This window comes from Mchenga conophoros, linkage group LG10, assembly GCF_057382185.1.
Source record: "Mchenga conophoros isolate Kocher_MC1m ecotype Shallow Benthic linkage group LG10, M_conophoros_male_GT1.1, whole genome shotgun sequence".
Lineage (NCBI taxonomy): Eukaryota > Metazoa > Chordata > Actinopteri > Cichliformes > Cichlidae > Mchenga > Mchenga conophoros.
This window is the reverse complement of record NC_140535.1, coordinates 36,588,878-36,601,951: the sequence shown is the minus strand read 5'-3', so window position 1 is coordinate 36,601,951 and position 13,074 is coordinate 36,588,878. Positions and strand designations below refer to the sequence as shown.

The window sequence follows — 13,074 nt, the reverse complement described above, 5'->3', positions numbered from 1 at the left end:
CTATTCATTCACTCTCACATTCACACACTGGTGGAGGCAGCTATGGTTGTAGCCACAGCTGCCCTGGGGCAGACTGTAAACAGTTCAGATCAGTATAATATTATATTAGTATAACATTAATAATTAGCATAATATTTTGTTATATAGGTCTCCTTTTAACCAGGCAAATTAAAAAATCAATTGCTACTCCTGAAGGTCCTCATAGCAGAACATCATCAGAGTTCTGAACAGATGTTTGCTGTCCTTACTGCCAGATACCCAAAACATCCATAATAATTCAACATTATGGTCAGGTGAGGATGACAGCATCTGACCCTGCATACAGTTTCCTGCTGCTGACACTGTTACGCTCGTGTCTTTGTTCCTCTTTAATACAGGTCGCTGATGTTAATGAGAAGTTTGAAAAACTTCTATCAAAGTATGACATCAGAGAGGATGAACATTTACAGATCCAGCTGGAAGACAGGATGAAGACTCTCCAAAATAAGCTGACATTACAATATTTTAACGAGCACCCCCACTTCGTCCCCACTTCATTACTGTGGGCTTTGGATCAGACTACTGGATACGTGCTGCTGTCTTTGACTGAGAGGTTCAACATCCTGGAGGCAGTGCTGAAGGTGACCTTAGAGGGTGACCCTGATTTTGAAGATCTCCTCCAAAATGGACAAGACAAGAAGACAGAGTTCCTCCTCAGTTTGCAGGAACAGCTACATGCTGACAACCCAACACTGGCCCAACAGGTGTTAGCAAATGTTCTGGATCTGTCCTCAAAGCTACCCCGATCAGGTAAGGAGATCGTCAGTCAAATAGTCTTCAACAACCTCTGGGCACCAAAAGACATCAAGCTTTTCCTTGGAAAGACCTTAAGCATGGATCAGAAAACAGTCACAAAAATCCTCCACAAAGCGCGCACGTACGGGCTGAGCTGTGACGACGCTCTCTCTGCCCTGAATGAAGACGATCCTGCAGAGTACATCCAACATTGTGTGGACAAAGCTGAGCGAGACAAAGATGCTTGCACACTTTTGGCTGAAATGGAAAACAAAAACTTTCCAGAGTGTGTCCCGTCACTCCTGCGAGAAGTCCTGACATATATTGAAGAAGAGCTACCCAAATATGGAAGTGTGGCCATCAACAGGGAGATGATTGAAGACTGTAAAAAGATAATAACTGCTCTTGATTTTAACAATCCTAAGATTGATGCTCTGAAGAAAGTCCTGATCATCGTATCCAGAGCTGTAAAGGAATGCACCGCCTTTACCACTCAAAGCGGTGAACATGTTCAGGGCTACTTCCCAAGACCCAGTCAGCTAGCATCACTGCTGCTGCTCCTGCTGCCACAGTCTGGGGATAAGAAAGGTTGTCTGTTGGAAATCAGCACTGGAGAGGGCAAAACTTGTATTTTAGCCATGTTTGCTACAATACAGGCCACCCGAGGCATAAAGGTGGACATTGTGACAAGCTCTCCTTTGTTAGCAAGTCGTGATCAGGATAAGTGGAGAAAATTATATGATATGTTTGGTATTACATCATCCACGGTCCCTCCAACACAAATCGATAGCTGCTCTTTTAAAGATCATGACAAGCTGCTTGAGGATGCATACAGCCAGCAGGTCATTTATGGCACTGTTGGTACATTTGCAGCAGATACACTGAGGCAAGAGTTTGAGAAGGAGACTACCCGAGGTCCGAGGAGGTTTGAGTGTGTGGTAGTAGATGAGGTGGACTACATGACGTTGGACAGCGGTGTCCAGGTCACGTTCCTGTCACACCAAGCCGGCAGCCTAAGGCACATGGAGCAAGTCCTGGCAAGCATCTGGGCCATGATGTCATCCTGCAAGCCAATAGAAATGTTTGAAACTGGGGAGATCAGGTGGGGAACCAGGATCCAGCACTTCCACAAGGCTGTAATGCAAGCAGTGGTTGGCCCAGAATCAGAAGATGTTTCAGCTGATGACATACTTATTCTTGGTGCCCAGCTGGGGTTTTATCCACAGGAGGATGTGGATGAATTAAATAAAGCAGATGGTCAGACACAAACAGAGACTGACAGCTTTAAGGATGCCAGGTGGAAAGCTACTGAGAAAATCATGGCCAACATTGGACCAGAAGAACAGTGTGAGCTACTGAGACAAGTTCAGACAAAAATAGAAAACGGTGTATCTGTAAATTGTTACTCACTAATGAACAACAAAGCCAAACTTTACAGCAAGGACAGCTCTCATGGAGACCCTGATGTCAGCCTGCTCCTCCTGGAGAATGGCTGTACCTGTGAAATAATGTCCGAGGAATCCCTCATCCAAGGAGCTGTGGACAAATTAAAATCAAAAATTAAATATTCTGATGAGTGTTCAGTGAAGTCATTGGATGAGTGTAAGGGATTTATTGTGATCCCCTCTTTTTTGAAAACATACATTGAGAATCAGTTACTAGTTTTTGCCGAGAACGCCTTAAAAGCCATCAGAATGACTCAGGGAAGAGAGTACATGATTGAGAAAGCACCGGAAGCTGACGCAGGTGGTTTCAGTGATGCTGACAGTCATCAGTATGATGCCATAATTCCTGTGGACTTTGAGGCCAGTGGGGTGTTGGAGAAAAACAAGCGATGGGGTGACGGCCTACAACAGTTTCTGGAGATGAAGCATCAGCTGGCCATTTCACAGCTGTCCAATGTAACAAATTACATGTCCAATGTCCATTTCTTTAAACGGTACCTCAATGGAAAAGGCATTTTTGGTGTTTCTGGGACATTAGGGGGGCAAGCTGAGAAAGTATTTCTAGAACGGCATTACCAAACAGCAAGCTATGTCATTCCAGCTCACCGCTGTAAAAAGCTTGTTGAGTTGCCAGCAGTTCAGGTGAGTGGAGGCAACATGCAGTGGATCCAGATGATCTGTGAAACTGCACAGAGAGCTGCAGACAGAGGCCAAGTTGTTCTTATCATTTGTGAAGATGTTAAAACTGCAGATGAGCTGAAGACAAACATGCATGTTCCAGAAAGGCAAGCCAATGAGATCACCATGTACACAATCAGCGAGAAGCACAACATCGAGAAGCAGAACTTTAGCCCGGGAAACATTATCATTGCTACAAACCTCGGCGGCCGAGGGACAGACATACACGTTCAGCAGGACGTAAACGAGAGTGGAGGCCTCTTTGTGCTCCTCACATACTTTCCTAGAAGTCACCGTGTGGAGCGACAGGTCTTTGGACGCACCGCCCGAAAAGGAAACCCAGGGATGGTCCAGATGGTTCTCAACCAGGGCCATCTTGCACCAGCCTACCAAGGCCATTCCATCGAAACCATGAGACAGCTCAGAGAGGAGTATGAGCTCAGACATTTAGACAGCATGGAGAAACATGAACTCTGTGAAATTGACATGAAGGAAACTCTGTTCTCCAGTTTCTGTCAGTTTCTCTGTAACTTTGACAAGAATTACACGGTGGAAGAAAGGAGTGACCTGTCCAAGATGAAGCTGAAGGATGTTCCTGAATATTTTAAGATCCATCAGAACAAGTTCGACTATCAGACTGCACTTGATGCTTTGAAAGAATCGTGGGCTTTGTGGCTCATCCTTCATGAAGAGCACATCAGCAGACATGACGATATCAGCCAGCTGAGAGAAGACCTCACCAAACACTTGAAGAAGACTGGTGACTTCCTCCTGCAGGGGACGAGCTATAACATCTATGATTACATCAAACAGGCAGCAAGCAGAACTGACCTACACTGCATGAACAAAACCAAATGTGACTTTGGTGCAAAGACTTACTGGCAGAGAGCTGCAGAGTGCGATCATTTCTACAGTGCTGTGGCGCTTTATAATCAAGCTTACATCACACTCAACCTCAGAAAAGGAGACTACATAGCTGAGGCAAAGGAATTACTGGAGGAAGCACAGTCTGCAGTGGATGTCTATCTCTCAGAATCAACAAATACGATGATGTTTTGTAATCTTTCAGTGACGAGTGGCTTTGTTCCACACCACACAAACAGCAACCTCCAGATCCAAATGCAAGCCAGGATGACTATCTTCAAATCTTGGAAAAGATACATCGAAAGTGCCCTGACAACTCTGACACAGCTCGATGGCAGCAAAGCTGATGCAGAGGTAGAGGATTCCAGTGTGTACCATCTTTCCAAAGATAAAGATTTAATCACCACCAATGAGCTGATGATGCTCTATGAGAATGGCCTTAGCACAGTCTTTGAGGTTAAAAAGAAGCCCGAGTTCTGCTATGATGCCCTTGTTTGTTTTGTTCTCGGCGCCCTTCAAGTTGCAGCAGGTGTTCTTGTTTGTGCTCTGTCATGTGGTGGTGCCAGTCAGTTTGGACTTGGACTGATCTGTGAGGGAGTATCTGACATGATTCAAGGGATCAAAGGAATGATACAAGGAGGCTTTGACTGGGCTGAATGGGCAATCTCCAAGGCCATCAGCATCGGGCTGTCTCTGATCTCTGGTGGATTCAGCCGACTAAAGAAAGCTGCAAGTGCAGTGCGTAGTGGCACAAAAGGTCTGATCGCAGGAGCAAAGACTAGTGCCTACACAGTAAAACAGTGTTTTCTGAAGGCAGGGAAGTATGCACTTCAGGAACTGGGGAAGCAAGGATGCGTCAGTGCTCTGAGTTATACTGCTGAGAAGGCATTTAATGCTTTTTTCCAAAACGTTCTGAGGAAAGTCTTTGAGGAAAAGGTGCTTTCACTCATAAAAGCCAACCATGACCTGGATGAAGTTGTCACAAGCTTCATTTGCTCAGGAATACCAAAGAATATCCTGGAGAATGGGTCCAGTGAATTCAGAATTCACAAAGAGTGTGAGGAAGAAATGCTTCAGTCAGTGGATCTGATAACAAGAGAAGTGATTCCTGACCTGATGATGAATTGTACCATGGCTCTTAAGGCTCTTGATGGACTTTCAGCGGTCTGTGGTGCTGTAACACAACACATAAAGAGCAAAAAAGGGTCCGATCGAATAGAAAGTATTCTAATGGGTTTGGAAGCAGCTAAATATGCCACAGCCTTTGTACAAATATGGAATTCGGTACCAACAGAGAAAATCATTAACAACACCTTTGTTCCTAAACTCTTGCAAAGCATGGGAAAACTACCTCAGGAAAGCAATGACCAGGATGAAAGGCACAGTTTATCAGATGTAAAACGCTTTAAAGATAAACTCATTAACATGATTGCAGAAAGTGTTTCAAACTCTTATGTTGAGGCCTGTTCCAGGCATATGACCTCCATCATGAGCAAAATGTGCATAAGTCAAATAAACCATGCTGTTGGTGGTGCTGTTAGCAACATACTTGGCAGGGCTGACACCCAAAGTTTCTTTAACAGCCAGGAGTATAAGTACAACATGAAAAAGGTCCTCCAGCGTCCACATGAGTCCCTGTCAGAGTCTGACAAGAAAGACTTGGAGTGCTACATTGAGGACATTTCTGATGTTAACCGCCCTGCTACAGCTTTGGACATCCACGTCCTCACCCAGAGTGATGCTCTGGAAGGCAAAGGAATCAAACTGGTTATGGTGGACAAAGATGGAAAGAAGCTCTCAGAAGACTATTATCCTGGGAAGGAGGACTCAGCAGGCGATATAGTCCTCCAACTGAAGAAGGAGCCAGAAAATCCAACACAGTGAGTGAAGCATACATATTTGATATTATTGCGCCTCTCATTTAATTAAGTCAAAATAATATATTTTTTTAATTGACCAACTCATATGGGCCAGAAAGTTAATTTTGACCTGTTTTGCAAGGGTAACCCTCCCCATCCCAATTTCCAGACTTTGGTTTTGATACTGTCGGGTTCTTCTACGCTGAGAGAAGTTCAGGAGACAGTCTAGCAGTTCACTCTCTTTTATTATCAGGCAGTTAAAATTGGGCTTGCACAGCTGTGGACAGTGTCAGGCAGTCTGTACATGGAGAAGTGAAGTACAATTCATAATTCAAAGTATATATTAGACACATGGAAACAGGAAATAATTGTGATTGCTTATTGATGGGGAGATGTCGTGGTTGAGGCTCAGCACTCCCTGATTTGTTCCTCATGGCAGCGGTCACTAACCTCCAGTCAGGGATCTTGTCCTGTGTGAGAAAACTCCCTACCTCCCAGATAGGGATGTTTTATTTCCATGCTCCATTCCTTAAAGGAACACTATTAAGTGTTTATTTCTTGTTCACTGGAACGCCCTGTTATCATACAAGCAGCCCTTCCTGTCTGTTCTGTGAGCACGTAGCTACACTCAGCTCTGTTTGTGCCTCTTACTTAACCCTTCACACCGTGGGGTTAGTGCTCGTATCCTTCTAATGAGGAGCGTATCAACCCTATTATGATCACACACTGCAATCAATGTCAAAAAGAAACTTTATCTAAAAACGTAATAATTATTCTCCTGTCTGATAATCAGGGGACAAACAAACTAACAAACTGTTTTCCCCAAACTGGTGTAGTTTAGTCTGAGGGCAAATCAGAAACCCACTGAACAGCTAGAACTGACACCAGTCATGGTGAATAATAACACAGAGCTGGCACCCTGACATCCTGTGGTCCCACTATAATGACTTGTCCTGTGTTGGTCTACTGGCTGTGAACTGGGAAGGACTCCGTTATTTTCCTGCCCCCCCCCAGTTTCAATTTTTTCTGGCATTCTCGTATCACTTCCTGTTCCTAACAGAGTGCACAGTAGTGTTTTGTTACCATGTGTGACTTGTTTAATTATATACCTTCAGATAAAGGCTTATGTCAAACTGTAATCTTCATGTGGTTTATCCAAAGCGCGCTTTCTGCTGACTCACCCACAGTAAAGACCCAATGACTGTCTTTAGCGTAGCTATTAGCTTAGCTTGTAGCTGAGTCATTAGTTCCTTCTCAAATGTTTCGTTTCTCCTCTGTTCAGCACAGATACTGGAAAGAAATGTTGCCTGATTGTACGTCTGGAGGCCAGGCTCAGTGAATGGAAAACCAGCTCTGGACTCTGGACTCTGGCATAGACAGTAGTTAGTGTGGGCAACGCTAGCTTTGCTACCATTAGCTCTTCCTCAGCAGATAGTCCTGAGCAACAAGAAAGAAGGCTGGCTGGGTGACGGTGAGGAGGAAGTGTAGCTCTAAACAGAACACCCCGGTACACCACCTGTTCCTCTCTCACGTAGTTTTCTCGCCACTTTTGTGGGTGATTCTGTTTTGAGAAATGTGAAGCTAGGGACTCCAGCAGCCATAGTCAACTGTCAGAGGCGAAGGCAGGCGACACTGAAGGAACCCTGAAATTGCTGGGAATGGCCTCTGACCTTGACTCATCCCTGTGCTTGTCCTGCTAGACCTCAGTGCAGCGTTCGATACTGTCGACCATAATATCCTATTAGAGCGATTAGAACATGCTGTAGGTATTACAGGTACTGTGCTGCAGTGGTTTGTATCATATCTATCTAATAGACTCCAGTTTGTGCATGTAAATGGAGAGTCCTCTTCACACACTGAGGTTAATTATGGAGTTCCACAGGGTTCAGTGCTAGGACCAATTCTGTTTACATTATACATGCTTCCCTTAGGCAGCATCATTAGAAGACATAGCATAAGTTTGGATTCGGGAGACAGACACTATCTCTACTTTCAAGATCAGGCTTCAAACTTTCATTTTTGCTAAAGCATATAGTTAGGGCTGGACCAGGTGACCCCGAATCCTCCCTTAGTTATGCTGTAATAGGCGTGGGCTGCCGGGGGATTCCCATGATGCACTGGGTGTTGTGGTTTGGTGATATATAAAACAAAATTGAATTGACTTCCTTTACTGTTATAGTTTAATCTGATTATATACATTATTCCCCACATTCATTTTCCTTATGCTTCTAGTAGAAAGAGAAGGATTATTACTCATTCATCAATATTGTTCCAACAGCTTCACTGGTGGACACAACTTACATGACAGATTTTATGTACAACAACATTATTATTGGTCCCAATCAAAACTCTTAAATAAAATTTAAAGTAATAAACAAATGTTATGGACTACTTGTATTTAGAGGGAGATGTGTTAGTCTCACCTTTTCCCTTTTTTGTCCAGAGTGACTGATTTGTTGATTTTTTGTTTTATTAATGTATTTTTTACAGGACGATGGGGTTCTTCTCAAGGATAACTAAACGGATTCGTGGTGAACAGAGCCCGTGCACTGGTCATTTTGAAATCCTGAGACCAGATGGGACCACAATCCCAGTAAATTCAGAAGATCAGAACTGCCTCTACCACGCTGTTGCCCAGGCCACCGGTAAAAATCCAGGTGATGTAGGAAAAGAGGCACGGATCCTTCGGGAGCAGGTCAGAAACAATGTAAGTCTTACTGTTATTATTAATATGGTCTACAGTGGGGCAAAAAAGTATTTAGTCAGCCACCGATTGTGCAAGTTCCCCCACTTAAAATGATGACAGAGGTCAGTAATTTGCACCAGAGGTACACTTCAACTGTGAGAGACAGAATGTGAAAAAAAATCCATGAATTCACATGGTAGGATTTGTAAAGAATTTATTCGTAAATTAGCGATATCAATTCATTAACGGATTCCACACAAAGACGTAAACACAGAGCGGACGCATCAGAATCAGCTTCGTCTTTCTCGGCTTTCTCACCCGACGGCCCGCAGACGGACACGCTGTCGGAGCTCAGCGATTCTGATGCGTCTGGTCCGCGCTGTGTTTACGGCTTTTTGCGCTGATTCTGAGCTGCAGGTTTTGTCTCTCCAACCAAAATTCGCCAGCAGCAAAAGAAGCAGCAAAAGAAGCAGCAAACTGCGCTTCACATCTGATCAATGTCGTCATGAATTCCCTCTGACTTTTGCTGTTTTGCTTCCATCATGATAAAAATCACTTCATGCACAGCTCTCTCTCTCTCTCTGTACTTCAAGAACAGTTTCCCGTCTCAAATTTCTGTTTTCTGTATTATTCATTCGCTTATTACCCACCAGTCTACCGTTGCTTACAGCGCTGTCTTTTTCTTTTTTGACTTAAATGACCTCGGACAAGAAAGCCTAATTTCTGTTGTTCAATACTGAAGAAATTTAAACTTTATATGCAGAACATTGTAGAATATTTTTAAGGTTATCTGCTATAAAAAGCCAGACCAGGAAAATCTCCTTCATGTTTTTCTGTGTTTTATTCTCAGGTACTTTCACACAAAGGCATCTGCTGTGATGTTCACAATTCTGATGAAGTCAGTACTGATAAATGATCAGAATTATAATATTTCTGACTGTCTGAGGCTAAGTTGAATCGAATGGATTATAGAAATCAGTGAGCAGCCTTGGCCTGACAGAGTGGATGTAGCTGTGGGTAATGAGAAAAGATGAAAAGAACTATTGATAACATTTTTGTTAAGTTAAGGCCTGATCCGTCTGAAGTTCACAGCCAGCTCTGACACAGTGCCATCAACCTCTGAACGCTGAAAAAGCAGCAGAAACACATTATATGCTGCGATAAATGCACAAGTGTCCCCTCTCCCCACTGCCTTTCAGTGGCAGGCAACAGCATACAGGTCGTCAGAGGAGCCGAGATGATGATTAAGTTTAACATTTCCTACAATATTGACAAAGCACTTGAAGCACAAGTTTGTTAGTTAATAATTTAGAAATGAATATTGGCTGTATACACCCCCCCCCCCCCCCCCCCCCCCCCCCCCCCCGCAAAGAAAGTGCACATGTAAAATTGTGGTGTTAAGCGATGCAGTTGAAAAACTTTCCTTTTTGCTAAAGCATATAGTTAGGGCTGGACCAGGTGACCCTGAATCCTCCCTTAGTTATGCTGCAATAGATGTAGGCTGCCGGGGATTCCCATGATGCACTGAGTTTTTCCTTTCCAGTCACCTTTCTCACTCACTATGTGTTAACAGACCTCTCTGCATTGAATCATATCTGTTATTAACCTCTGTCTCTCTTCCACAGCATGTCTTTATCCTGTCTTCCTTCTCTCACCCCAACCAATCACAGCAGATGGCCCCGCCCCTCCCTGAGCCTGGTTCTGCTGGAGGTTTCTTCCTGTTAAAAGGGAGTTTTTCCTTCCCACTGTCGCCAAAGTGCTGCTCATAGGGGTCATATGATTGTTGGGTTATTATTGTAGGGTCTACCTTACAATATAAAGCGCCTTGAGGCGACTGCTGTTGTGATTTGGCGCTGTGTAAATAAAACTGAATTGAGTGAAAAAGCCGCTGGGTTTACAAGCTGAGGAGCAGATTTAACAGACTCCTCAGTAACTTGCTTGGCTGTTGTACAAACCAGAGGTGGTGCACAATGATCTGGTTTAGTTCGTTCAAATGGGAAAACACTAGGGCCAGTCTCACCCTTTATGGCTGGCTAGTGCAACACTAAGTCACTGATTGCATATGCAAGTAAACACAAGGTTTCTTTTTCTCAGAAATTGCAAACTGGGAAACTCTAACTCATCTTGAGCCGCCTTGGACTCATCAAACCCGGTCTCTGTGGCCGCCTCTACAGGCTTAGCCCACCCTGACTTGGCCTCTGGAGCTCTGTGCGATTATGGACCCAATCAGTGTTTCACCTTTTTACAGGAGGTGTAGCCTTTGTGTTATTCAGAGGCCGCACTGGAGATGTTGGAAGCAATTAGGTAACTCATCTTATGGCATGTTTTATCTCCACTCAGCTTCAGCAAAACCTACCCAAATACGCAGGAGCTCTGAAGCTGCAGAAAGGATATGAAGAAACCTTTAACTCTCCTGGAAGATATTACATATGTGGAGGAGATCGAAAGGCGCGAAGAAAAGCCGTAGACGATTTCAACGCCATCTTGGGCGACATGAGCAAGAAAGGTTTGAGTCCAGAGGAATTACGAGATATCCAAGAACGACGTCTGGGTTTGGTTGGAGCGCACGCTGAGTAAGTATTTAATGTGTGACCACGACGACCAGCAGATCGAACTTCACGTGTAACACACATTAAATCGTATTCTGAATGTGTTTCTTGCCAACAGTGTGTACAAGATCCGGGTGCAAACCTCAAACCAAAGAGAATGTGGTGAGAACGGGTTGGCGGTGGAAGCCGACCACGTCCCACCTAGATGTGTCTTTCAGAATGCCCTTAAAACATTGCAGGACCCTGAGAACGTAAAGTTAAGAGAGGACCTGAAAAACAAAAGGCCCAACCTCTTTGCTCTGTTGGATAAAAACGGAGACCGCGGGCTGTGCAGAGAGGTTCTGAAGCCGCACCACGAGGCAGGCCTGACCTGGCGCAACAGAAAAGAGTCTCGTATAATCAGGTGAGAACGAATCTGTTCGTCCTGGAGCTAAACTCAGAGTTTTCTTTGGATAGCTAACGTGCTTCTGTTCCAGCGAGAAGCTTGAGGAGACTCTTATTTCTGGAGACGGGGAAAAACTGGTGAAGATGTCGCTGCTGGCAGCCAATCCGGTCACATCCAATTCTCTCAGAGAGGATGCAGGTACGCTACAAACAAGCCTGTAGAGATAGAAGTATTATGTGCTGTTACCAGGTTACTGATGAGACAATGAGCAAAGATGTTCGTCACCATAGAAACGACACAAAGAAACATCTGTCTGCAAAAATGATGCAAGAGTCTTTCAGCAGTTTAATGCACAGAGTCAGAGTGCTGGTTACACTGGTTTCACAGCCACACACAGGTTAAATATTAGTACAGGAACACGTGAAGCACCAACGATCACATTAATGAGTCCTCGCCTCAGCGGTCACAGTAACAGATATAGTGCGATGCTGTCAGAGACACCGTTTCCTGTTCAGTGAGTAAACCCCGCCTCTCCCTGCTCGCTGTGTGAACTCTGCAGGAATCCTCTCGCTGAACATCTCAAATATGTCCAGAGACGCAACGAAGCGCTACCACGATGTTGGAGACAAGCTGCTGGTGGAAGGTTACTACAAGAAAGGAGTCCTGAACGAGGAGGAGAAGAACAGCATCATGGGCTGGCTGAAGGGCGGAAACCTGTACTCGAAGAACACGTCAGAGTACAAAGAGATGTGCCGCGAGCTGAGAGCCAAGATACAGAAACACAACAACAACAGTGGAAGATAACAACAGTGCCTGTGAGAGACGTGTGTGTGTTCAACTGAACGTATCAGATCATTTATCATTTATATATTTTGTTTCCTCTCTGACCGTTTCATCATCATCCTCTTTTCCTCTTTTATGAGAAAACAAAGGAGGAAGAGTTTCTCTGAAAGATTTCAATCCGAGAAGGAGCTCAGAGACAGATGTGTAATCACAGGAGCTGCTGTGTGTTCTGTGTGTAACACACGACAGTGATGTGTAATCACAGGAGCTGCTGTGTGTTCTGTGTGTAACGCCTGTCACAGGGACCTGCCTCTGCTTACAGCACAACATATGAATCATGACATGACTTGTGTAAATGAACCACAACACAACCACACCTCACTGATTCCACGTCAGAAAACAAAGTGTGTGTGTGAGGCCACACTGGTGTTTGGGGTCAGAGGTCACACTGTGGTGTCTGGGGTCAGAGGTCACACTGGTGTCTGGGGTCAGAGGTCACACTGGTGATCATCTTGCTAAGTTCACCTGGTTTTTTGCTCCCACCATAAAAATGAAGAAATAAAGTTGTGTGTAAAACTCTGTGTTGTTAATGATTCACACACACACACACACACACACTGTTAACTGGGAAAGACACTTCACCTGCCGCCTGCTGGTGATGGTCAGAGGGGCTGATGGCGTGATATGGCAGCCTCGCCTCCGTCAGTCTGGCCCAGCTGTGGCTGTAGCTGCCTCCACCAGTGTGAATGTGAGAGTGAATGAATAGTGAGAAGCGCTTTATAAATGCAATCTTTATTATTTACTGCCGTATTACAGACTTTCAGACTCAGTTTGTCAAAGTCAAATGTTTTTATTTAGCACATTTAAAACAACAGCCGCGGACTAAGGTGTTGTACAATGAAGATAATAGAAATAAAAACATAGGGAGAGATGATAAGAGTTAAGAAAAAGAATCATAAAATTAGATAATTTGAGTAAGAAATAAGACAAAAGTAATACAAACTCATTCTGACTTAAAAGCCAAGGAATAAAAGTGGGTTTTCATACTTGT

General features: G+C 44.3%; 1 protein-coding gene across 2 annotated transcripts in view; it reads left to right on the top strand.

The window, feature by feature from the left end:
- Window positions 1-12,593, top strand: part of LOC146566444 (uncharacterized) — a 33,668-nt gene extending 21,075 nt beyond the window's left edge. For both annotated transcript variants that reach the window (XM_085290124.1, XM_085290125.1), the window contains exons 5-10: window positions 378-5,641; window positions 8,111-8,327; window positions 10,647-10,879; window positions 10,974-11,258; window positions 11,332-11,438; window positions 11,800-12,593. In XM_085290124.1, coding sequence (XP_085146250.1) covers window positions 378-5,641; window positions 8,111-8,327; window positions 10,647-10,879; window positions 10,974-11,258; window positions 11,332-11,438; window positions 11,800-12,044 — 6,351 coding nt within the window. In that variant the 3' untranslated portion in view covers window positions 12,045-12,593. The remainder of the gene's footprint in view (window positions 1-377; window positions 5,642-8,110; window positions 8,328-10,646; window positions 10,880-10,973; window positions 11,259-11,331; window positions 11,439-11,799) is intronic.
- The last annotated feature ends 481 nt before the right edge of the window (window positions 12,594-13,074 follow it).